Source organism: Ischnura elegans, unplaced genomic scaffold, assembly GCF_921293095.1.
Source record: "Ischnura elegans unplaced genomic scaffold, ioIscEleg1.1, whole genome shotgun sequence".
In the NCBI taxonomy this organism is placed as follows: domain Eukaryota; kingdom Metazoa; phylum Arthropoda; class Insecta; order Odonata; family Coenagrionidae; genus Ischnura; species Ischnura elegans.
Genome location: NW_025791670.1, coordinates 3,535 through 30,326, shown reverse-complemented (window position 1 = coordinate 30,326; position 26,792 = coordinate 3,535). Strand labels below are relative to the sequence as shown.

Sequence of the window (26,792 nt, the reverse complement as noted above, 5' to 3'; positions counted from 1 at the left end):
ATTCCTTTTCTTACACGTGTGTTGCGTCAAAAGGTGGAAGATACAAACGACGTAATGTCAGGTGTCACTGACAAACTTGCAACAATGTAATAATTAATCTCGTCATCCGCATCCCGGGACAAGTATTGCATCGTGAGTGCTCAAAAAGTAACACGCGCTGCCGCTAGATGGTGCGACGGAGGCCACTCCGCAGTCCGGTGCCTGCCTCGCCGGGCGCGTGCAAACACAAGTTTGAACGTTCGATCCCCCGAGGGAGAGCGCACCCGGGCTATTGTTTACGACCGAGGTCAACAATGCCAATGCATACGCTGTCGAGTCCTCGGATCTTGACTGTCTCGAACAATTACTATTAATGACAGCAATGGCACATAGCCTTTTCGTCCGAAGACGCAAAGCTTGCGTCCGTTTCGCACGTAAAACCACTTATAAATTCAATCTATGAACACATCATTGTAAACCTGCACATTTCTCATCGTTGGTGAATGTTAATTTTGACTGAAGGAAATTAAATCCGGGCAATGCTATTAACTGCCGACCACCGAGCGTCGCTCGGCGTATCGCATTTTATTTTCGCGTTCAAAACTAGCGGACCACTTCCACTCCCATACGAATTGAGTTCCTGCAAGTCTCGACACGCACACTGACTAGGCAGCCGGTATCGGGGGTGTCGAGCCTGGAGAAAAGCAAAACAAAATGCTGTCGTCCGAACTTGCGTGTCATGCGATGGATAAAATTGTGCTCCCGGAACATGAAGGACGCAATTTCTTTCTTTCATTATGTCTCGTTTACGTTGTAATGGCACGCCTGCAATCGGTTAAACGAAAAAAAAGCTTGCAGATGCATTCGAGAAATATATTAATCGCGGAGTTGTTTCGTGAACGATTCATTACATCAATTCCATTACAGATTTATTGTAACAGTTACTCATCAAACGCACGACGTCCTACGAAGCACAATTTCGACGGCCTATCAAAGACAATGAAACGCAAACGAACGATACTTACTATCGATACTTAATTCGCAACAATAAGAATTTCTCAATGCAAGCAATTAGTAGTGGTACACTTCCCACACGCAAATCGGTGCAACAACTTCAGCGTCAGTACTTGTTCAAACAATTGAAAACAACAGCAATGAAACCAGCAAACACCCGGTTGCTAAGGATAATTAGCACGTCAACAATCACATTTCTCATTCCCTTCCCCGGGAAAGACCAGCGATTATAAAGTTTGATGTAATGACATCGAGTAATTATCACCCATGGCGAAACCTTTTGAAATTTCGAGCCCCTACGGTTACCTCGTAACAATCAGTAACGCATTGAAAGAGCACAGTTTACATTTTTTCCCGAAAATCATAACACATGCGGTGTGCGAAAATGAGTGTCGAGGACTTAAAATAGTCTTCGACGCTTTGCACAATGCGTTCCCACATTTCCGATAACCAACGATGAACATAATTTTGCAAAATCACAAATAAACTTGCGTATGAGTGCCGCTACTTACAACATTTCACGGTTTCCATTCAATCATATGACAATGGCGTTTTGCTGGTCTCCAATTTCACGAGTCTGAGGAAACGTTTGTGATTTGACGTTTTACAATTAATTCCTTTTCCATATCCGATAAAATTCTTTTGGCCTCCGTGATGCTAACACTACGCTTTTCAAGTCACATGTCAACTTAACACAGCATTACCATGGAATGTTATCGTTGCCCTAATTAATTATGTAGTTCCACTGCGAAGAAGTTATGAAATATCACACAAGGAATTATATTCGGACGAAAGGCACGTTAACAATAATCAACGCCGGCTGACAGTGGAAATGCGGTGTGCACTATTCGACATCGCTGACTGCTTTCATAACAGCAGTCCAAATACATAGCATTACACTTATTATTAATCCGGATCTGCCAATGTACATAACTTCACACATACAGAGTATACGACCACGATGTAACACCGTAAACACTTCCATTAAAATATTCCGTAATAAATTTTGTGAAACCAAACAATCCGTTGCTAAGGAATTCGCGAAAAATGTTCTTCCTTCAACTCCTTCGTCAACATTTCAAACAGTGCACAGTGCCTAAGATACAAAGTGCAAGGGAAAACCATCAACGTCTTAGCACATTCAAAGGCAAACACTTTTAAATTATGCCACGATTCACTCAACTTGAAACAATTAAGGACGCCACGACTTATTTATGTTTTCTTACGATGCACAATTAAACGCTGGGATCAATCAACCGTCATCATCGTCAAACAGTGTATTAATCACATCACAGTTCACTTTTCTACACAAAAGAGAAAGCCAAGGAATAACACAGACAACGATTATGAATGTAAAAAGTGGAAAAATAAGTAACAGCGTACTTACTCGGCTCTTCGGCTGTAGATCACAATCGCTGTTGTCAACACACTTCATTCCCGTACATTTCACTAACTTTTCCTATGCATCCAGCGACACAGACACTTTCAATCCTTTCCTCACGATTGCCAAGCGTCACAAAGAACACTACAGAACCGGCGTTATGTCAGTTACAGCTGATAAACATTATACAATTATCACTGATATTAGTTACTCGCGACGTCTTCTCACTACAGCTGCCGCAGCAAGAGCGATCGAGTGGTAATACAGATTCGGCCGCTAGATGGTGCGGGGGGAACCTCCAGCAGTCCACTGCGCGCATCGCTGTTGGGAATTAGGAATCGCGCGTGGGAAAGCAATTGGGATAATTATTCGCAACGCAGCGGCAATATGCGAATCCTTGCCATACCTAATGAACCATCGATTGTCAATTGTCGTGAACTATTAATGTTCTCCACAACAATGGCACATCGAACGACCAAATCCCCGCCTTAAAGTCGCATATAATATCGTAAATTAAGCCAAGATTCAAGCGCAATGTGGTGAACATTTGCATAATTGGAATATAGAGTACTCTTGTACCTCAAAATATCCACCAAAACGTACCGCATGATGCAGAGTCTTACGTGGTTTTCGACGATTTCCAAGCGATTTCAAACCAATATATCAAGTACGGATGTCACTGTTAACATTCGTATGGCGAAGGAAATGATGTAGCAATCAGGAATTACTGAAAGAGGCAGTACAATCTGGGAAATGTTTGTGAGTTTGCCTTTGACGTTTGAAAAGTAATTCCTCTACTACGTCCGATAACATTCCTTGGGCTCCGTTATGCTAACAGTTCGCTTTTAAAATCACATGTTAAGTTATCACAGCTTACCATAAAACTGCCCAAATTATTTACGTTATAATATCCCTGCCCTAATTATTTACGTTATTCCGCTGCCAAGAAAAAATGAAATAGCACAAAAGGAATTACATTCCCACGAAAGGAACGTTAAGAATAACCAACGACGCCTGACGGTAGGAATGGGACGTGTAATCGTCAACATCGTTAATTGTTCTTTCATTGCACTTGCTAGACTTAGCATTGACACGTATTACTAATCAAGATCTGCCAATTAAAATCACTTCACTCATGCAAATTTAAGGACGACGATATAACACGCTAAACACTTCCATTTAATTATTCCGTATTCACTAATGTGAAACCAGCAATCCGTTGCTAAGGAAAAAATTAGCGAAAAATATTCTTCCTTCCACTCTTTCGTCAACATTTCAAACAGTGCACAGTGCCTAACATACAAAGTGCAAGGGATAACCATCAACGCCTTAGCACAGAAAAGGCAAACAGTTTTAAATTAAGCCACGATTCACTCAACTTGTAACAATTAAGGACGCCACGAATAATTTCGGTTTTCTTAGGATACACAATTACACGTTGGGATCAATCAACCGTCATCATCGTCAAACAGTGAATTAATCACTACACAGTTTACTTTTCCACACGAAAGAGAAACGCAAGGAACAACACAGTCAACGAATACGAGCGTGAAAAGTGTTTAAATAAGTAATAGCGTACTTACTCGGCTCGCTGGTTGTGGATCACAGTATTCACCTGCACGGCTATCAGAATCGCTGTTTTCATCACACTATTGATTCTCGTGCATTTCACTCACTTTTCCTATACATCCATCGACACAGACACTTTCACTCATTTCCTCGCGTTTGCCGTGCGTCACAAAGAACACTACATAACCGGCGTTATGTGAGTAACCGCTGATAAACATGGACTAATTATAACTGATAATAATTATTCGCGTCGTCTTCTCACGACAGCTACCGCTGATCGAGTAGTAATTCAGAATCCGCCGACAGATGGCGCGGGAGGCCTTTTCGCAGTCGCTCGCCGTGGACGTCCAGAGCGGAATTTGAAATATCGTCTCTCGGTGGGATTTCTATCCCGGATTGCGACTCGGCGCAAATATGCGAACGCTAGCCACGATGAATGATTTATCGACTCATCCGCGGTCAATTGTCGTGAAATGCGGAAAAACAAATGTTGCCATTTACAACAATGAAACACCGCACTGTATTCCAACGACGCGAAGCACTGAATATGAAGCACGGAATATATGTAAATAATCCATTCATCAAACACAGTATCGTTTAAACGTACATGATCGGAACACGACCGCCTCGTAAATGATCATCTGCCAGTGAAGTGACGACTGTCAAGCGGTGTCTTTCCTCCGCCCGCGATTTGCATTTCATTTCGGCGTTCGGAGGGAGCGGACCGCTTCGACTCCAGGCAGGAATACACTCCGTGCGGCTGACGATTCTCGGCCATCGCGGGTGCAGGGCAGGGGGCCGCGAGGCAGAGAACATCTCGGACGTAGGTGCTCGTCGCGATAACACGGATAAGCGGGGAAAGAACTCGGCTCGGTTATACCTTAGGTTAGGTGATTAGAAGTGATTCATTGATTAGCCGTAAATACCGGACCATTTCATTAGCATATCGATTCCGCGACGAATGCAGTGAGCGATTTAACTGTTTGTCACCGTTCCTTCCTACTCTGAAAATGTTTCGTGCCCGAGTTGCTGCCCGCAGTTGTCCCACGATTCAATTTTACATTTTCCCTAACGTACCGTAAGTTCTTACTACATTTTTGCATGCCACGGTGAATGACAATCGTTCTCCAGTCTCTTTGCCATCGGAGTGAAGCGGAAATTACATCCTTTCGCGAGCGATCGAAGAATTTCCTTATGCGAATTAATTATTCCTCGTGAGTAGTCAGGTCTACTTTCCTTCCTCGATTGCACCCTACATACGTCAAATATCCTTCCTCTTCTCAATAAGTGATATCGTCACTGTCTGCCAGTGTCAACGACTTATCCTTAAACCGAACTCCCATAGTTGTACATATTCGCAGTACACGAGAAAAGTTCGCAGAGTTTCGGAGTATAGCCGTACATTTAGTCAGTAAAGGGAGAGAACCGATTAATTAATATCTTATGAGTAGGCAAACCACATTTCTCTACACTGTATTAAAACGCACGGAACGACTTAATCCGTAGCAATAAATTTCCGTGCCTTCTGCCTTGAGTATATGTTAATGAACACACTCGTCTCTTCCACAATGATTTTCAAAGCATAACTCAATTATTTGGAAAGCTTTTCGTGACATTGAGCAGTTTCGCTTGAGCGCTGAACGATATAGTTACCCTTAGTAACGAAGTTATTTGGTTTCCTGTTGGCTGTTTGCTACACATAAACATTTCAATGCAAGACGTAACGCGAGTACAGCAAATAATGGAAAACTTTGCATCGCTAATTCTTTCAACGTTACGTGCGGACGTAACATAGCAACCAACGGTGGAAAATCATGGAATTCGCCTTATCAAAAATGCCACTTCTTGCAAGTACTGCTAATTTTTATTAATAGGGGAATGTTTGTCTGCTTAATATAAATTGCCTCCCGAAGACATATAAGACACGGGAAAAAAAAATTCTGTGGGCCTGTAAGTTGACAAATAGCAATCCAATTTCATACACTTTACCCAAATCCTTTGCTGATTTCTACCAAATATTTTGATGTCCCTCGTGAACCGAAAACTTTGATAAATTTAGTCATAACTCCATAATTCTAACATAATTTTTTTTCGTGCACCGCATTGGAAACCCATTCTTGCCATTGTGTTACTTCAGCATGTTAATTAGGAATGGTTTGCAAGGGAATGCAGAAAAAGCGAGAATGTTATTGATATTCTCCCCTTCTTCGGTTACTAGTGAATGACTGCGTCTCGTATTAATATACCATAAATTAAACTAATAACAAGCTGGTCGCCTATTTCGCACTTGGCTGCGAACTGTCCGAGTATGGTTCCGCCGCCGCCGCTAGATGGTGCGGCGTGCTTCTCCCGGCGATCACAGACTTTCTCTGCGCACATCGGCCGACGGAAAGGCGGCTACTGAAATAAGAAACATTCCTTCGGGTAACCGCGCGGGTGAGAAAATCCCAGAGCGCCCTATTTTCCCCTTCATTAAATCACGGGAATGAAAGAAAATTCTAAAATGTGATGCATCATTCCCAATGCAGTCCCCCGTGACTTTGAAATAAATTTTTAGCCGTGGTGGACACGGAATATCGCAAACACCTTTTCCATACACACCGGAGTCGCGTTAAATGCCGGAATCGTCTAAAATTATGCTCCCTCGTCACGAGCATTTTCTTTCGTTGCAGTTGGAAAGTATTACTTGGCGAATCAGATTATTCAGCGTCCTTAGTGGAAGATGTATTTGTATCCCTCCATTCTCTAATTCATTGATGAAGACTGTTTCAGAAAAAACCAGTGCGACGTAATCCATTTCGTGCAGTCAGTTATAAACATTTCCCTCCATACCGTTTCAAAGTTTTATTCGTCCACAAATTTTTTGTAACGCACTCTCTCTTCGTGCGAAGTACCGCCACGTGGAAAGAATCCGCGAAGACAACTTTCCTGGGAACCCGTGTGTGGGGTAGTTCCCACGCTTGGATCCGGGTGGTGGGGGACGGGTTCCCCCACCACGAACCTAAACGCAGCGAGTGGGGCAGGGGACGCCGGGAAGAAAAAAAGAAGTTCCAACGGGCGAATTTTTCAAAAGACGCAATGGCCTCCTTCGTTTGTTTCCCGTCGACGTAAAAAGTGAGTAAGTGTTTTCTATTCATGGCATCATTCAATACCTGCCGTATCGAAAGACTTGCAGGCGAGGATAATCACTCCAATGACAGCAACACATACTTTCATGGCATAGCACCATTAAAAATGTTGGAAAGGTAATCGACTGCCATTAATGGAAGTAGGGTTTTGCAAGGCTTCGAGATAACGTGTAATACTTGAAAAAAAGAAAAAACGCTCAATGTATACCGTTCCTTCGTCAACAGTACACTTTCATTACTTTCACGCAATAGTCATGTCGAGGAATTTATCAATCAATGATCGGTGTACACGTCCAATGAAGTGTTTCCATAGCGCAAGTGAAATTTTAGGGTTGGAAATATTTCCGTCGGGCATACGTTTCACGAAAGCAAATGCCAGTCGCCCGCCTGTATGGGAACATGAAGGGGACTCTTGTTCCCACGGTCGGAAATGGTGGTGGGGGAAGGTACGTCTCCCCGACCGAGAAGCGGCAGCGTGTGACGTAAGCAACTGTCGGTAGGGGAGAACTTTGAATCGAGGTCGGCTCCCTGCCAACGGACAGTTTTTTTGAAGGGGCGCACTATCGTTCGTCATTCCTCCACGTAAATGTTACGAAATCGGTTCGCATCACAGGGGCAGTAATGCCACCTCATAATCGCAATTGGGAAAAAGAGTGAAGCGCGATAAGCGAGGAAGGATAATAATTTCCTATTCCGTAATATAACTCGGAGTAAAACCACGAATTCCTGTCTCCGTGGCAGTGTGTTGGCATTGGGAGATAGATAAATGACATAAAGAAAAATGTATGAATGTAGGGAAAAACATTTTGTTCCAAGAATGGTGAAAACGATTTTTTACACATTGCTTAACCAACAAAGAGCATAACACCGTCAAGTCCGGAAAATGTAGATGAAGAAATTGGAACGACAAGAATTATCTTTCTCAAATTAATTCCCTCGTTACGCATTACATAATCATCTTTTGCCAGAAAATTTCTTTGAAGAAGTAAATGCATCCCTTGCGTTACATCGATCATTAAACAGTCGAAACAACAACAGGCGACATTTACCAATGGATTAAAGCTGAAACGAATCGCCATTACACCAACAAGCACACCGTTACGAAAGACATTTTTCATAAACACATTTTCAAAGATGGACCAAAAGATATAACGGAATTGAGAATTGCTTAAGCATCAAGGGACTGTTGTCTGGAAATGGTAACTATTCAACAGAAACAAAAGCAGATACAACCGCGAAGAAACCAGATCTTCCTTCGATTCTCAAGTCATGATAACTTTTTGAGGATTCGGTCATGTACTCGCCAACGGCCACACCACGTACAATTCACCGGTTCTCGTTCGATCACCGAAGTTAAACTACGTAGGGCCCGGATAGTACTTGGACGGGTGACCGCCTGGGAATACCGGGTGCTGTTGGCATTACTTTTATTCTTCAACTTGTTTAAAAAAAATATTTTCAATCACCTACCGCGAGCAATGCAGAGCCGGAATATGCCGCGAAAATTTCTTTTGAGAAAGAAATGTCACTATGTGAAATATTTTCTACATATTTTATTCGCGTGTTTCAAGAGTGACATTAATGTAGCGTTGGAGAGGAAAGGCTTTGGGAAAAATCCATTTTCAGTCATTACTGCAATCACTTCCTCGGAATTTATTCCCTAATGCGAGAGTTTCGTTGATTCCGATATGTGGTGAATGAGAGAAATAGGTTTGGGAATAATTTTAATTTGCATGCCACGCGACACTTTCCTTCGATCCTCGGTTATCACAGCGGGATTACATACTCTAAAGGCATGGAAATCGGCTTCCGCTTCCCGGTGTCCATTGGGAGATGGCGTGCAGAGGGTTTTTCATTGAATTATTAAAAATAGTTTAAACTACCCAAGTAATTAATAACGGTCATTTTCAGAAAAGATAAGGTTTGAAGATTGTTATCATACCATCGATGTTCAACGGTACATCTCCCTAACCATCCCACGGTACGTTTTCGCGAAAGCACGAAATTTCGATGCTCGATCAACAATACGCCATTACCTTGGCAACGAGGCAAGACGAGAATCAACAACACAGGCGTACGGGTAATGACAGCGCAGCACTCATTGACGTGGAATTAGTTACATTTCTTGGTTAAACGTGGCATTCTCGGATGGTATAATACATTGTATCGTATGCTGGACTCATCGCCTGCCGTTTCACGGAACCGTGTCTCGGGAGGTGGTGCGCCCTAGTGGCAGTTGCGGAACTATCGGCTAGGATTCTTGCATCACACAAGAACCTCACGGAATTTGAGTAAAAATTTTAGGTATTAAAACGCAATTTGGAAGTGGTACTCGTCGCAAACACTGTGACAAGTGTTCCCTAATGTGCAAGTGAAGTCCCCGTGTCGATGTTGTCCCCGTGTTTGTGAAATGTATGGTAGAAGAAAGGCGGCGCAAAGTGAAGTGTTGGAAGGCGACAGAGGAAAAATTCGGAAAAAAAATCCGTTATTGCGTGTGAGTGAGAAAATGTGTTAACGCGAAGATATTGGAAGTGCATACTTTCATGTGAATGTGGTAATTATGTCGTTGCATTGCAAATACAACCAATACATCATTTGTTTGTTCAGGCTGAAGTTGGCCGATGTGTAGGAGTTTGCTGATAAGAAAGGCAAACGATAGGGAAATGTGGGCCGTAATGCAGTGAATTCATACATTAATTCTTTCGATAAATTACTGATCATGTTATTAGTTAAAGGCTGGGCGTCGTTAGGGAAATATAATTTTCATGGTTAAATGTTGGAATGAGCTGTTATGTTGTCAACGCTTCGAGAGTACACAAACTGTGTCATTATGGAAATTAGTTTGTTTTATGCAATTAAACAGATCAGGAATAAGTGGTTTACCTTTCTTAGCATTTGAAAAGTTATGTGATGGAAATCGATACCCAAGGAGAGATATCATGATAGGTGAAGTTTGCAATTTGAAAACAAGTCTTAATTGTCGGGGCATTATGCAGAATAACATTGGTATTTGATGTTCGGAAATTGTAAAACTTGACTGGAGTATGCGTTTTAGGAAGTGTATCAATGGAAGCGTTAGTCTATGGGGATAGTTTGGGAATAGAATGATGATTGGGGGAATGTTGATATGTGCAGTTGTGGCATCAGGGCTTGGAGATTACATAATATGTGATATAAATGAAATTGTAATGAGTCGTGCAATGAAACTCGTCAGGAATACGTGCATTAAATCTTCCTTCGTTTTAAAAGTGAACTGGTGTTAATCCGTGAAAAAACATATTTTTGATAAGGGAACGGCAGACATTTGTGTGGCTGAGTAAATGAAATTCCAATTGTGATATTCAAAATTATTCATAAAAACCATAATTACCGAGGGATTTTGACGGGAGACGTTTTAAAACGTTCTTAAAATTAAAACATACGTTAGTGTGGAGTTTCATAGCCTTAGAGTTAATAGTATCAATAATATCCTATTTTGTGCCTGACCGTTTGCTAAACCTCAACTTTCAATATCAACATTATGTCCTATAAACCGTAAAAACCAGCGGATTTCCATGGGGCTACTTTTAAAACGACAGGAAAATGAAGGCAATTATTCGTGACGAATTTCAGTGCGACGGATTTAATAGCTTTAAAAAATATGTGAAGCCCAGGAGCTGACAAAATGCAATTTCAATTGCCATACACAAAATTATTTATAAAAATCTTAATTACCGAGGGATTATGTTGGGAGACGTTTATAATCGTAGATAATATTGAAGCATTCATAAGTGTAGAGTTTCATAGCCCTAGAGTTAGTAATTTCAAAAATATCCCATTTCAAGTGCCTGATATATTGCAAGGGATGAATTTCCAATATACACATTATATCTCATAAACCGTTAGAAGCATCGGATTTTGATGGGACAGGTTTTAAAACGATAGGAGAAATAAGGCAATTGTTGGTGACGAGTGTCAGTGCGATTGAATCAATGGTTTAATTAATATGTTACAATGTGTGAATGACAAAATGACATTAAATGTGTCACACTCAAAATTATTCATAAAAACCATAATTACCGAGGGATTTTGACGGGATGCGTTTTAAAACGTTAACAATAATAAAACATACGTTAGTATCGAGTTTCGTAGCGTTAGAATAATTAGTTTAAAAAATATTCAAGTTGAAGTGACTGAAATATTGCAGAGGCTAAATATTGAATAACAACATTATGTCCTATAAACAGTGAAAACCAGCGGATTTTAGTGGGACAAGTTTTAAAACAATAGGAGAAATAAGGCAATTGTTGGTGACGAGTGTCAGTGCGATTGAATCAATGGTTTAATGAATATGTTACAATGTGTGAATGACAAAATGACATTAAATGTGTCACACTCAAAATTATTCATAAAAACCGTATTTACCGAGGGATTTTGACGGGATGCGTTTCAAAACGTTAACAATAGTAAAACATACGTTACTGTCGAGTTTCGTATCGTTAGAATAATTAGTTTTAAAAATATTCCAGTAGAAGTGCCTGAAATATTGCAGAGGCTAAATATTGAATTACAACATTATGTCCTATAAACAGTGAAAACCAGCGGATTTTGGTGGGACAAGTTTTAAAACAATAGGAGAAATAAGGCAATTGTTGGTGACGAGTGTCAGTGCGATTGAGTCAATGGTTTAATTGATATGTTACAATGTGTGAATGACAAAATGACATTAAATGTGTCAAACTCAAAATTTTTCATAAAAACCATAATTACCGAGGGATTTTGACGGGATGCGTTTTAAAACGTTAACAATAATGAAACATACGTTAGTGTCGAGTTTCGTAGCGTTAGAATAATTAGTTTGAAAAATATTCCAGTTGAAGTGACTGAAATATTGCAGAGGCTAAATATTGAATAACAACATTATGTCCTATAAACAGTGAAAACCAGCGGATTTTGGTGGGACAAGTTTTAAAACAATAGCAGAAATAAGGCAATTGTTGGTGACGAGTGTCAGTGCGATTGAGTCAATGGTTTAATTGATATGTTACAATGTGTGAATGACAAAATGACATTAAATGTGTCACACTCAAAATTATTCATAAAAACCATAATTACCGAGGGATTTTGACGGGATGCGTTTTAAAACGTTAACAATAATAAAACATACGTTAGTGTCGAGTTTCGTAGCGTTAGAATAATTAGTTTGAAAAATATTCCAGTTGAAGTGACTGAAATATTGCAGAGGCTAAATATTGAATAACAACATTATGTCCTATAAACAGTGAAAACCAGCGGATTTTGGTGGGACAAGTTTTAAAACAATGGGAGAAATAAGGCAATTGTTGGTGACGAGTGTCAGTGCGATTGAGTCAATGGTTTAATTGATATGTTACAATGTGTGAATGACAAAATGACATTAAATGTGTCACACTCAAAATTATTCATAAAAACCATAATTACCGAGGGATTTTGACGGGATGCGTTTTAAAACGTTAACAATAATAAAACATACGTTAGTGTCGAGTTTCGTAGCGTTAGAATAATTAGTTTGAAAAATATTCCAGTTGAAGTGACTGAAATATTGCAGAGGCTAAATATTCAATAACAACGTTATGTCCTATAAACAGTGAAAACCAGCGGATTTTGGTGGGACAAGTTTTAAAACAATAGGAGAAATAAGGCAATTGTTGGTGACGAGTGTCAGTGCGATTGAATTAATGGTGTAATTAATATGTTACAATGTGTGTATGACAAAATGACATTAAATGTGTCACACTCAAAATTATTCATAAAAACCATAATTACCGAGGGATTTTGACGGGATGCGTTGTAAAACGTTAACAATAGAAAAACATACATTAGTGTCGAGTTTCGTATCGTTAGAATAATTAGTTTAAAAAATATTCCAGTTGAAGTGACTGAAATATTGCAGAGGCTATATATTGAGTAACAACATTATGTCCTATAAACAGTGAAAACCAGCGGATTTTGGTGGGACAAGTTTTAAAACGATAGGAGAAATAAGGCAATTGTCGGTGACGAGTGTCAGTGCGATTGAATCAATGGTTTAATTAATATGTTACAATGTGTGTATGACAAAATGACATTAAATGTGTCATACTCAAAATTATTCATAAAAACCATAATTACCGAGGGATTTTGACGGGATGCGTTTTAAAACGTTAACAATAGTAAAACGTACGTTAGTGTCGAGTTTCGTAGCGTTAGAATAATTAGTTTAAAAAATATTCCAGTTGAAGTGACTGAAATATTGCAGAGGCTAAATATTGAATAACAACATTATGTCCTATAAACAGTGAAAACCAGCGGATTTTGGTGGGACAAGTTTTAGAACAATAGGAGAAATAAGGCAATTGTTGGTGAAGAGTGTCAGTGCGATTGAATTAATGGTTTAATTAATATGTTACACTCCCTGGCTGTCGACATGAAATTCCTAGGGTCAAACTCAATATTATTTATAAAAACCATAATTACCGAGGGATTTTGACGGGATACCTTTTAAAACGTTAACAACAGTAAAACATACATTAGTGTCGAGTTTCGTATCGTTAGAATAATTAGTTTAAAAAATATTCCAGTTGAAGTGACTGAAATATTGCAGAGGCTAAATATTGAATAACAACATTATGTCCTATAAACAGTGAAAACCAGCGGATTTTGGTGGAACAAGTTTTAAAACAATAGGAGAAATAAGGCAATTGTCGGTGACGAGTGTCAGTGCGATTGAGTCAATGGTTTAATTAATATGTTACAATGTGTGTATGACAAAATGACATTAAATGTGTCATACTCAAAATTATACTTAAAAAAAAAGTCATAATTACCGAGGGATTTTGACGGGATGCGTTTTAAAACGTTAACAATAGTAAAACATACGTTAGTGTCGAGTTTCGTATCGTTAGAATAATTAGTTTAAAAAATATTCCAGTAGAAGTGCCTGAAATATTGCGGAGGCTAAATATTCAATAACAACATTATGTCCTATAAACAGTGAAAACCAGCGGATTCTGGTGCGACAAGTTTTAGAACAATAGGAGAAATAAGGCAATTGTTGGTGAAGAGTGTCAGTGCGATTGAATTAATGGTTTAATTAATATGTTACACTCCCTGGCTGTCGACATGAAATTCCTAGGGTCAAACTCAATATCATTTATAAAAACCATAGTTACCGAGGGATTTCGACGGGATACGTTTTAAAACGTTAACAATAGTAAAACATACATTAGTGTCGAGTTTCGTATCGTTAGAATAATTAGTTTAAAAAATATTCCAGTTGAAGTGACTGAAATATTGCAGAGGCTAAATATTGAATAACAACATTATGTCCTATAAACAGTGAAAACCAGCGGATTTCAGTGGGACAAATTTAAAAACAATAGGAGAAATAAGGCAATTGTTGGTGAAGAGTGTCAGTGCGATTGAATCAATGGTTTAATTAATATGTTACAATGTGTGTATGACAAAATGACATTAAATGTGTCACACTCAAAATTATTCATAAAAACCATAATTACCGAGGGATTTTGACGGGATGCGTTTTAAAACGTTAACAATAGCAAAACATACGTTAGTGTCGAGTTTCGTATCGTTAGAATAATTAGTTTAAAAAATATTCCAGTAGAAGTGCCTGAAATATTGCGGAGGCTAAATATTCAATAACAACATTATGTCCTATAAACAGTGAAAACCAGCGGATTCTGGTGGGACAAGTTTTAGAACAATAGGAGAAATAAGGCAATTGTTGGTGAAGAGTGTCAGTGCGATTGAATTAATGGTTTAATTAATATGTTACACTCCCTGGCTGTCGACATGAAATTCCTAGGGTCAAACTCAATATCATTTATAAAAACCATAGTTACCGAGGGATTTCGACGGGATACGTTTTAAAACGTTAACAATAGTAAAACATACATTAGTGTCGAGTTTCGTATCGTTAGAATAATTAGTTTAAAAAATATTCCAGTTGAAGTGACTGAAATATTGCAGAGGCTAAATATTGAATAACAACATTATGTCCTATAAACAGTGAAAACCAGCGGATTTCAGTGGGACAAATTTAAAAACAATAGGAGAAATAAGGCAATTGTTGGTGAAGAGTGTCAGTGCGATTGAATCAATGGTTTAATTAATATGTTACAATGTGTGTATGACAAAATGACATTAAATGTGTCACACTCAAAATTATTCATAAAAACCATAATTACCGAGGGATTTTGACGGGATGCGTTTTAAAACGTTAACAATAGCAAAACATACGTTAGTGTCGAGTTTCGTATCGTTAGAATAATTAGTTTAAAAAATATTCCAGTAGAAGTGCCTGAAATATTGCGGAGGCTAAATATTCAATAACAACATTATGTCCTATAAACAGTGAAAACCAGCGGATTCTGGTGGGACAAGTTTTAGAACAATAGGAGAAATAAGGCAATTGTTGGTGAAGAGTGTCAGTGCGATTGAATTAATGGTTTAATTAATATGTTACACTCCCTGGCTGTCGACATGAAATTCCTAGGGTCAAACTCAATATCATTTATAAAAACCATAGTTACCGAGGGATTTCGACGGGATACGTTTTAAAACGTTAACAATAGTAAAACATACATTAGTGTCGAGTTTCGTATCGTTAGAATAATTAGTTTAAAAAATATTCCAGTTGAAGTGACTGAAATATTGCAGAGGCTAAATATTGAATAACAACATTATGTCCTATAAACAGTGAAAACCAGCGGATTTCAGTGGGACAAATTTAAAAACAATAGGAGAAATAAGGCAATTGTTGGTGAAGAGTGTCAGTGCGATTGAATCAATGGTTTAATTAATATGTTACAATGTGTGTATGACAAAATGACATTAAATGTGTCACACTCAAAATTATTCATAAAAACCATAATTACCGAGGGATTTTGACGGGATGCGTTCTAAAACGTTAACAATAGTAAAACATACATTAGTGTCGAGTTTCGTATCGTTAGAATAATTAGTTTAAAAAATATTCCAGTTGAAGTGACTGAAATATTGCAGAGGCTATATATTGAGTAACAACATTATGTCCTATAAACAGTGAAAACCAGCGGATTTTGGTGGGACAAGTTTTAAAACAATAGGAGAAATAAGGCAATTGTCGGTGACGAGTGTCAGAGCGATTGAATTAATGGTTGAATTAATATTTTTCAATCTCAGGCTGACAACATGAAATTCCTAGAATCAAACTCAATATCATTTATAAAAACCATAGTTACCGAGGGATTTTGATGGGAGACGTTTTAAAACGTTCTTAAAGTGAAAACAAACATTATTGAGTAGTATCATAGTCTCTGAATGAATACTTTCAAAATACGCCATTTTTTGGGTTGTAAGTAAGCGAAGACAAGAAAATTAAGACAAATATTCGTGACAAGTGTCAGTGCAACGGAGTAAATAGTTTTAAAAATGTGTTACAGTTGCTAATGAGTTAATCAAATTTCCATTTTCATACTCAAAATTATTTCTAAAAACCATAAATACCGTGGGATTTGGACGGGAGACGTTTCAAAACTTAGGTGTATTCAAAAAGAACATTATTGCGGAGTTCCGTAGCCACAGAATGAATACTTTGAAAAATATCCCATATTATGTGTCTGACAGCAAATGCTGATTTTTCAATATCAACGTTATGTCATATGAACAGTAAAAACCAGTGAATTTTGATGGGACCGGTTTTAAAACGACAAGGAAATTAAGGCAATTATTCGTGACTAGTGTCAGTGCGACTGATTCCATGGTTTAAGAAATATATTGTAATCCGTTGCTGACAAAAACAAATTTCCAATGCCATACTCCAAATTATTCATAAAAAGCAATAATTACCGAGGGATTTGGACGGGAGACGTTTTAGAACGTGAATATAAATTGAAACAAACATTATCGTGGACCTTCAGTGCGACGGAATTGAAAATTTCAACAATGTTCCATGCTCTGTGCCCGTCACATTGCAAAGTGTCCGTTTAAACTCAACAGGTGAGCGTGGAAACCACACTTCCGGTCGGATTTTCACGAGGCACGTTTTAAAACGTGCAGAAAAATGACACAATTAATTATTTGGAGACAAAGTTCGACAGAATAATAGCTACGTTAATGCCACATACGTGGCTACTGCGACAGCGCACGATGTATTCGTCGTAGGCGTGTGACATTTCGTCATAACATGCAGATTGTCACTTCATGCATTGCAATAGGGATATGTGAAGTTCGAAAGGAATAACTCCGAAGTCGTACTCGCTCTTTTCCTTCGTAATTCCGCATTCAGACAGTGAAATGCATCGGAAATATTGACAAACGAAGTAACTCAAAGGAAAATTGATTTGCCAAAAGAGGTAATTGTAAGAATGCCGAAACAACAAATACCACGTTTCAGGAAATAGCAAAGTTAGGTTTCAAACTTGGACATTACCGTAGAGAGTGGAATTAATCCACAGAACAATGTACGAAAAACGAACAAAGGGAAAGTTATCGATCGGCGATGTGAAGAGTACATCTTTTCCCTTGCACGTCCGTATTCACGAATACACGTTTCCTGCGGGAAAGACACATCATTTCCAATCCCGAAGTGGCGTGTGGTAATTTAAGTAATACGTGTAACGCGCCACGTCGTCACAATGTTGTAGGGAACGGTAATTCATTTTCACAAAAGTCATTCAAAATCAGCCTTCTCACACACAGAAAATCGCAGTCATCAATTTCCAGAATCGCACGCAAGACCAGAAATATCCTGCGACTCGAGTATGGAAAAGCCAGTCTCACTCGACAATCCCTCCCGTCGAGGCGTAATTTTTTTTTCACCAACCTTTCGCAATCCCTGCCCAGGAATCAAATTCACCACATTCCCCCCAGAATAGGCACAGAAAGCGCACGGAGTGAAACGAACGGGGCGAACCGAAAACCGTAGGAGCGTCAAACGGAGTCATTCCATTTCCTTCGAATATCACGATTCGCGGCGCAATCGGAGCACTCTCGCGACATTCAGCCCCCGCCGGAAAGGGGAAACGATAATCGAGTGCCGCCGTTTGCGGAATAACGGCACGAGAACAAAAATTATGGACATTCGTCCGCTTCTCCCGGGGATCGCGGGTTCGCGGCAGCGCGAACGATCGCAGTCGCACGCGGAAAGAGTGATTTCGGCGTCGCGAAAAGGCGAGATCGAGGGAAACAGTCGCGTTTCGGCGACGCCGAAGTGGCGTCTCGATCGTCGATCGAAATCGCCGCAAACTCGGATCGAAAAGTGCAACAGACGAATGCACAACCGCGGATCGAGTCGTCGCGACACGACGCCGATCCGTCCGACAGGCACATCTTCCGACCATCGTTCTCCGTCCGCGGGGCGCCGTCCAGACCGGCGCCGGCGTGCCGGCACACGCAGGAAGGTTCAGAGAAACGGCGAGGCAGGTCGCCGATCGACCACGCGAACCCGCGACGCCACGGCGACACTTTAATTATCGGGTCGGAAGGCGCGCCGGTGACATGCCGTATTTCGCTCGGGCGCCGCGGCGCCCGCGACGTTCCGGTCGCCGACGGCGGGCCGCCCGCGCGCGGCCGGGACTGTCGCCTCGCGCGTCGAGATCGGACGCCGACGTCGGAGCCGCCGGCGCCGTCCGAAACGATAAAGTGCGAGACGAAGTCGAGTACAAAGATTCGAAGGAGAACGCCGACGACAAGTTCGACAGCGGCGAACGCGCTCCGAAATGGTACGATATCTCGAAGGTGGGAAACGCGAAATTTTGAAAATTTTCATACCTCTCGTCCGAGACCATGGCAGACGCTACCGCAGCAGCCGCAGCAGCGCCCCCGGCGGCCCAGCCGTCCGGCACCGCAGCCGTCAAGCCCCTGCCCGCCGCCTCCGCAGCATCCAAGAAGGCCAGCAAGGGCGCCGCCTCCAAGAAGGCCCGCGCAAAGCCCTCGCATCCACCGACCTCCGAGATGGTCAACAACGCCGTCAAGAGCCTCAAGGAACGCGGCGGCTCCTCCCTCCAGGCCATCAAGAAGTACATCGCCGCCTCCTACAAGGTCGACGCCGAGAAGCTCTCCCCCTTCATCAAGAAGTACCTCAAGTCCGCCGTCACCTCCGGCACACTCGTACAGACCAAGGGCAAGGGAGCGTCGGGGTCCTTCAAGCTGAGCTCCACCACGCTGAAGGACAAGGCTGCACCCGCTGCAGCCAAGGCGAAGAAGACCGCAGCCAAGAAGACCGCCGCGGCCAAGAAGCCGAAGCCCGCGAAGAAGGAGAAGGCTGCCACCAAGCGGTCCGCGCCCAAGGAGCGCTCCAAGTCCGCGCCTCCTGCGAAGAAGGCAAAGAAAGCAGACAAGCCCAAGAAGAAGCCCGCAGCAGCCAAGCCAGCGGCGAAGGCAGCAAAGTCCCCATCGAAGGCAAAGAAGGCGCCCACCAAGCCCAAGGCGCCCAAGCCCAAGAAGACGCCCACCAAGCCCAAGCCCGCGGCAGCAAAGAAGGCCGCCGCCGCCCCCAAGAAGAAGTGAGCGACCGAACCTCGCAGGTTCACCGAACTTCGATGTACGCGAAGTTCAATTTAGGCCCTCTTAAGGGCCATCAAGTCATACAGATGACTATTTTCCATGCTTAAAACAAAATTCCAAACTCCTTCACCTTACCCAATAAAGTTTCAAACCTTACCCATTGAAGGAAATGAGTAGATGGACAATATTCCTTCTACAAAACCGCTAATTTTACGTCAAATTAATGCACCTTCCATTGAAGGTTGTCAGATAATTTTTTGGCAGTAAAAATTTACCTATGAACCTAAGTTTCGAAAGAGACGTCTGCTGCAGCAGAAAGCCTGATTGCTCAAAAGAATGAAGTATTTGCGTTTCACATATTTGCAACCAAGACGGTCGATTGTTGAAAACAATGAAATCTTGGCGAATGTCATTGTTGCATTAGTATTTTCCGTGACAAAACTGCTGGCGGAAAACAATCGTCGCGCATGGCAACATCTCCTGACGACATTTTTTGAGTTCGAGAGATGCCTACATTGTCGTAACTCGATAAACGATTGAGTGTACTCCTGACTTTGTTATTCTGAAAGAACTTCGAAATTTCCGTTACTTATGAAATTTAAATTGCCATTCTGTAAAGATAACATTTTCCGTCAGGAAACTGCCAGGATGCCAAGCACTCCATCTGCAAAAAAACATCTTTTCATAAGTTATATTCATACCTTCCAGTATTTTTCTATACTATTTTTCATTAGTTAATTATAATTATCATTAATTACAACTTTATTATTTTTTCATTCTCTTTCAGCTTTTCTTTATGAAATATTATTTCATTCTCGTCGATGAAAGCAATGGGAAACAATCGTCTGTATGACGTCTAGTCCTGAAAAGGACTTTTGTTTTTGTGCCGACAAGAAGTCGACAGCGACGACGATCTAAGCGCGCTCTCCGCGGATACGGCGTGCCAGCTGGATGTCCTTTGGCATGATGGTGACGCGCTTGGCGTGGATGGCGCACAGGTTGGTGTCCTCGAAAAGACCCACGAGGTAGGCCTCGGACGCCTCCTGCAAAGCCATTACGGCGGAGCTCTGGAAGCGGAGGTCGGTCTTGAAGTCCTGGGCGATCTCACGGACCAGGCGCTGGAAGGGCAGCTTGCGGATCAGAAGCTCGGTGCTCTTCTGGTATCTCCTGATCTCTCGGAGGGCCACGGTACCTGGGCGATACCTGTGGGGCTTCTTCACTCCACCGGTGGCCGGCGCGCTCTTGCGAGCGGCCTTGGTGGCCAGCTGCTTCCTGGGGGCTTTGCCTCCGGTCGACTTACGGGCTGTCTGCTTGGTACGTGCCATTTTCCTGTCGGGAAAGTAACTGAAGCGGCCGATTTCTCGACCCAATATATTGGCATGAGTGTGTAGACTCTTACATGTGCCGAAATGTGATTGGCTGAGAGTGCGAGACCGTCGAAAGACGTTATAAAAAGAAAGCAGAACGTGGCGCAACCACGACTCTCTCACCGAGACAGCAGCAACATGACTGGACGTGGCAAGGGAGGAAAAGGCTTGGGGAAAGGAGGCGCCAAGCGTCATCGCAAGGTTCTTCGCGACAACATCCAGGGCATCACCAAGCCAGCCATTCGCCGTTTGGCCCGCCGTGGAGGAGTCAAGCGTATCTCCGGACTCATCTACGAGGAGACCCGCGGTGTCCTCAAGGTGTTCCTGGAGAACGTGATCCGTGACGCCGTCACCTACACCGAACACGCCAAGAGGAAGACCGTTACCGCCATGGACGTCGTGTACGCCCTCAAGCGCCAGGGACGCACCCTGTACGGATTCGGTGGTTAGATTTCCATCGTGGCAGCAGCCCATTACATCTGGCAGCTGCATCATCGAATAACAAAGGTCCTTTTCAGGACCATAGAACATGCAGGATATTATTTGCCATTGCTTAAACACGTCGCAATCACAGAAATGTGATGTCAACGATAACAAATGAAATATCAGGTAATGATGGAGTGTAAATAAAAGAACATCAATGGAATACAACTTATTTTGTCACTAATCACAAAATTAAGTAAGTTATTATGCTATTAAACCTAATACGTTCATCCATACTGAAAGTTCATTTAGTAAACTGCTGAGGGACGATCAATGTGTTTTTTTTATCCATCCAAGTTAAGCGACTTCAACAATAATGGTCGCTCAGTGTTCCATTCCCAGTACTAATTGTTGCAGTTTCAAGCGGCACAAGCCGTTGCCATTGTCGTCTATTGATAGTGTGTTGCGTTACTTAGCAACGACCAAATGCCTTCATCGCTTTTGTAACAATTCTTCGGCCGAATGCGGTGATTGTGACATATTGTTAGACATCGCCTATCAGTTACTTAGAAACGCACTGCTGCCAACATATTTTAAATTTGCTACATAGTATCGCGACTTTTTTGCTACTTTGGATATCCATTCAAATGTGTTCCTTGACACATTGTTATGCATCATTAATTAAGAAACGCACAGCTGCCACAATGTTTTCAAATTTCTACATAGTAGCGCTACGTTTTCCTTGCATTGCATATCATTTCCACTGTTTTACTTTTTCACAGCGAAGCTATACTAGATCAACAATTTTTTCACTTCATTACACTTCACCCGTCAATATTATTAAATGTATTATAATTATCTACAAGCATTACTACTTGACAACTCGATTCACCTACATGACAAATGGAAAGTAATTTCTAGACTATTTTTCGTGCGTATTTTGGGAAGTATACCAATTTTTGACATAGTCGTAAGACTGACAGACCTTGATGGTTTGCGGTCCTAAAAAGGACCATTTTTTATTCTCTTCCAAGAAAGAGATCGCTTAAGCCTTCTTCTCGGTCTTCTTGGGCAGAAGCACGGCCTGGATGTTGGGCAAGACACCACCCTGGGCGATGGTGACGCCTGAGAGGAGCTTGTTCAACTCCTCGTCGTTACGGATGGCCAGTTGGAGGTGACGAGGGATGATCCTAGTCTTCTTGTTGTCACGGGCGGCGTTACCGGCCAACTCCAAAACTTCTGCGGCGAGGTACTCCATGACGGCGGCCAGGTACACGGGGGCACCGGCACCGACACGCTCGGCGTAGTTGCCCTTGCGGAGAAGACGGTGAATACGTCCCACGGGGAACTGAAGTCCGGCCCTGCTGGAACGGGACTTGGACTTCCCCTTGACTTTGCCTCCCTTTCCTCGTCCGGACATGATGAATCAAGTTGTTTTCGGCGCTACGGTGCAGACCTCACGACGAATCGTTGACAGCGGACAGCTCCCCGTGTGGTTTATACATATTCTGGGCTGCCGCTGGCCGGTGCCTCAGCCTAATCGACCAATCGCGAATCGGCTGGTCCTGCCTCTACGGGTTATAAACTGACCCAGGATTTTTCAGATACATCTCGCTGCTACGCAACGTTGATACCAACATGCCACCCAAGACTAGCGGAAAGGCTGCCAAGAAGGCCGGCAAGGCCCAGAAGAACATCTCCAAGGGAGACAAGAAGAAGAAGCGCAGGAGGAAGGAGAGCTACGCAATCTACATCTACAAGGTGTTGAAGCAGGTCCACCCTGACACCGGTATCTCCTCCAAGGCCATGAACATCATGAACTCCTTCGTCAACGACATCTTCGAGAGGATCGCCGCCGAGGCTTCCCGTCTCGCTCACTACAACAAGCGCTCCACCATCACCTCCAGGGAGGTGCAGACCGCCGTCAGGCTCCTGCTCCCCGGTGAACTGGCCAAGCACGCCGTGTCTGAGGGCACCAAGGCTGTGACCAAGTACACCAGCTCCAAGTAAATTACTTGGTAGCGCCCCAACGGCCCTTTTTAGGGCCCTACATCATTCAGTGTGATGTTTCCATTGCTTACTTCAACGACAAAAACGAAGTTCCACTTTAAAATTCACAACGGTAGTCCATATCTCATTTTTAGTGCTCAGAAGGTCCTAATTTTTATGATTAATCCTTGGTTGCCATAGCAACAGATTGTTGATCATTCATCAGTTATTTCATTCCAACAGTCTGTGATTGTTGCCGTCGCATTGTCAAAGCGAAGTGTGACGGTGTCTCCGGGCTCTCTCAAATGTTCAAGTTCAAAAGTCGTTTTTCCACGAGCGTAACAGATACAATGTTCCCACAAATTAATAATTTATGCAACATTATTTTCTCTTTCCTTATCTTCATGGCAGATGTTTTTCCTTTCCCTCTATCGCGTACATGAATTTCTACTATCGCTATATGTAAAGTCCTCCGTAACGTCTCCACAGTTCCTCGTTGCATGACAATCCGTCCAGTGCGTTCAAATTTTGTCTACTTGCAGCCGCACGAGACGATCGTTAATGTTATTTCCTTGTTATGACAACAAAAGGCACTTTGTTACTCAGAAAACTGGTGGGACAGTTTCTCTTACGTCAAACCGTTTGTCCGTTATTCCATCATTTTCAGTTCACTCCATATTCCACGTTGGCAGCCCATTGTAATCCATCTTCGAAAGCCTCTACTTTGTCACGGGAGGTCCGCGCTTCAGCTGTCTTCCTTTCCGCAACATTTATGAAAACTAACTCTTACAGATCCATTTCCGAAACTGATACTTTTGAAATGGAATTTATGCGCCGTTGATGCTCAATTTCATTCCTGTATGACATTTAACTCCAAATTGTTACAAAGTCAGATAGTGAACTATCGAATCTAATCACCGAATGAGTATAACATTCTTCAAAAGCCATACATATCTTCGCCAACGGCCATACCACGTTGAATACACCGGTTCTCGTCCGATCACCGAAGTTAAGCAACGTCGGGCCCGGATAGTACTTGGATGGGTGACCGCCTGGGAACACCGGGTGCTGTTGGTATCACTTTTTATTTTTTTCCCCTATCCTTATGAGAACTAATTACAAGTTATTCACCACATGCATGCGTTGAAGGATGTGCATTGCATTTTCTTTTACGTGAAATGGCAGTACTCCCACTTCCTTCAAGTGAAACGATTGAAACACGCCACTTCAGTTTTCCCAGTTAACTTTTCCTTATCGCGCAGAACGCTGCCTTTGTGCAGTCCATGCCATTTCTTAGGCCCATACCATTCCTTCCGTATTCTACACGTAAGTTACTTACATCGTACATACTGAAAAAAATCATTTCGCTCGAGTAAATTCCGTAAGTATAGTAAATGACATCTCATGAAGGAAACGTCGGTGATTACAGCGAAAATTATATTGTTCCACGAACGATCGATATAACTTTTTTATTCACCACTCTTGGATAATATATTTCTGTTCCTAGGTTGATACATTCGTTGTCATTCGTAGAGAAACCGCGCTTAAAACAGTCAAGCCCGGAAAATTTACATAAAGTAATGTAACGCCGAACAATGTACTTCTCGAAATTATTCCTTGAGAGAACTGCTTTTCCTGTCTGCATTCCATAATGCTCCATTTCCTGCGAATCCATTTTTAAAATGAAATGCATACCCAAAATAATTTCGATCATGAAACAGTTGACACAACAACAGGCGACATTCACTAAGCGATGGGAGCTGAAAGAAATCGCCATTACAGTAACAAGCACACCGTTGCTACAGACATTTTTCAGAAACACATTTTCAAATATCGAGTACATGAAATAACGGAATTGAGAGACACTAAAGCACATCCAACTACTGCGGGAAACTGGCAACTATTAAACTTAAAAAAATATTTTAACTCAGCTACCACGAGCTATGCATTGCCAGAAAATGCCGAGAAAAATTCTTTAAAAAAAGAAGACGAAGGTCAATTTGTGAAATGCTTTCAACGATTAGTATTCTCCTTTAAGATTTTCTGGAAACGAAAATTAATTCATAGCGTAATAATTAAAACCCTGCTACGTGCGATTCCCTTCATTAACCGGATCGGCTATTGATCATTCATCATTCCTTTTCTTACACGTGTGTTGCGTCAAAAGGTGGAAGATACAAACGACGTAATGTCAGGTGTCACTGACAAACTTGCAACAATGTAATAATTAATCTCGTCATCCGCATCCCGGGACAAGTATTGCATCGTGAGTGCTCAAAAAGTAACACGCGCTGCCGCTAGATGGTGCGACGGAGGCCACTCCGCAGTCCGGTGCCTGCCTCGCCGGGCGCGTGCAAACACAAGTTTGAACGTTCGATCCCCCGAGGGAGAGCGCACCCGGGCTATTGTTTACGACCGAGGTCAACAATGCCAATGCATACGCTGTCGAGTCCTCGGATCTTGACTGTCTCGAACAATTACTATTAATGACAGCAATGGCACATAGCCTTTTCGTCCGAAGACGCAAAGCTTGCGTCCGTTTCGCACGTAAAACCACTTATAAATTCAATCTATGAACACATCATTGTAAACCTGCACATTTCTCATCGTTGGTGAATGTTAATTTTGACTGAAGGAAATTAAATCCGGGCAATGCTATTAACTGCCGACCACCGAGCGTCGCTCGGCGTATCGCATTTTATTTTCGCGTTCAAAACTAGCGGACCACTTCCACTCCCATACGAATTGAGTTCCTGCAAGTCTCGACACGCACACTGACTAGGCAGCCGGTATCGGGGGTGTCGAGCCTGGAGAAAAGCAAAACAAAATGCTGTCGTCCGAACTTGCGTGTCATGCGATGGATAAAATTGTGCTCCCGGAACATGAAGGACGCAATTTCTTTCTTTCATTATGTCTCGTTTACGTTGTAATGGCACGCCTGCAATCGGTTAAACGAAAAAAAAGCTTGCAGATGCATTCGAGAAATACATTAATCGCGGAGTTGTTTCGTGAACGATTCATTACATCAATTCCATTACAGATTTATTGTAACAGTTACTCATCAAACGCACGACGTCCTACGAAGCACAATTTCGACGGCCTATCAAAGACAATGAAACGCAAACGTACGATACTTACTATCGATACTTAATTCGCAACAATAAGAATTTTTCAATGCAAGCAATTAGTAGTGGTACACTTCCCACACGCAAATCGGTGCAACAACTTCAGCGTCAGTACTTGTTCAAACAATTGAAAACAACTGCAATGAAACCAGCAAACACCCGGTTGCTAAGGATAATTAGCACGTCAACAATCACATTTCTCATTCCCTTCCCCGGGAAAGACCAGCGATTATAAAGTTTGATGTAATGACATCGAGTAATTATCACCCATGGCGAAACCTTTTGAAATTTCGAGCCCCTACGGTTACCTCGT

At 41.9% G+C, this 26,792-nt stretch overlaps 4 protein-coding genes and 2 non-coding genes across 6 annotated transcripts; 5 read left to right on the top strand and 1 right to left on the bottom strand.

The window, feature by feature from the left end:
• The first annotated feature begins 8,373 nt into the window (after window positions 1–8,373).
• LOC124173394 lies at window positions 8,374–8,492 on the top strand. Its single transcript, XR_006868540.1, has one exon. It is a non-coding gene; the product is annotated as a 5S ribosomal RNA (ribosomal RNA).
• An 8,534-nt stretch (window positions 8,493–17,026) lies between these two features.
• LOC124173386 (late histone H1-like) lies at window positions 17,027–19,649 on the top strand. The gene has a single exon (XM_046552884.1). The coding sequence runs from the start codon at window positions 18,856–18,858 to the stop codon at window positions 19,576–19,578; it is 723 nt and encodes a 240-aa protein (XP_046408840.1). The 5' UTR covers window positions 17,027–18,855; the 3' UTR covers window positions 19,579–19,649.
• Window positions 19,650–21,080: 1,431 nt separating this feature from the next.
• LOC124173385 (histone H4) lies at window positions 21,081–21,392 on the top strand. Its single transcript, XM_046552883.1, has one exon. It carries the CDS (start codon window positions 21,081–21,083, stop codon window positions 21,390–21,392), a length of 312 nt encoding a protein of 103 aa, XP_046408839.1.
• A 944-nt stretch (window positions 21,393–22,336) lies between these two features.
• LOC124173388 (histone H2A) lies at window positions 22,337–22,954 on the bottom strand. Its single transcript, XM_046552886.1, has one exon. The coding sequence runs from the start codon at window positions 22,783–22,785 to the stop codon at window positions 22,411–22,413; it is 375 nt and encodes a 124-aa protein (XP_046408842.1). The 5' UTR covers window positions 22,786–22,954; the 3' UTR covers window positions 22,337–22,410.
• Window positions 22,941–23,415, top strand: LOC124173391 (histone H2B). The gene has a single exon (XM_046552888.1). The coding sequence runs from the start codon at window positions 23,004–23,006 to the stop codon at window positions 23,373–23,375; it is 372 nt and encodes a 123-aa protein (XP_046408844.1). The 5' UTR covers window positions 22,941–23,003; the 3' UTR covers window positions 23,376–23,415.
• Window positions 23,416–24,312: 897 nt separating this feature from the next.
• Window positions 24,313–24,431, top strand: LOC124173393. The gene has a single exon (XR_006868539.1). It is a non-coding gene; the product is annotated as a 5S ribosomal RNA (ribosomal RNA).
• Window positions 24,432–26,792: the final 2,361 nt, after the last annotated feature.

What these genes read in the sequence shown, in the direction of transcription:
- LOC124173386 (XM_046552884.1), top strand. Translation starts at nt 18,856, where the DNA reads ATGGCAGACGCTACCGCAGCAGCCGCAGCAGCGCCCCCGGCGGCCCAG.
- LOC124173385 (XM_046552883.1), top strand. Translation starts at nt 21,081, where the DNA reads ATGACTGGACGTGGCAAGGGAGGAAAAGGCTTGGGGAAAGGAGGCGCC.
- LOC124173388 (XM_046552886.1), bottom strand. Translation starts at nt 22,785, where the DNA reads ATGTCCGGACGAGGAAAGGGAGGCAAAGTCAAGGGGAAGTCCAAGTCC.
- LOC124173391 (XM_046552888.1), top strand. Translation starts at nt 23,004, where the DNA reads ATGCCACCCAAGACTAGCGGAAAGGCTGCCAAGAAGGCCGGCAAGGCC.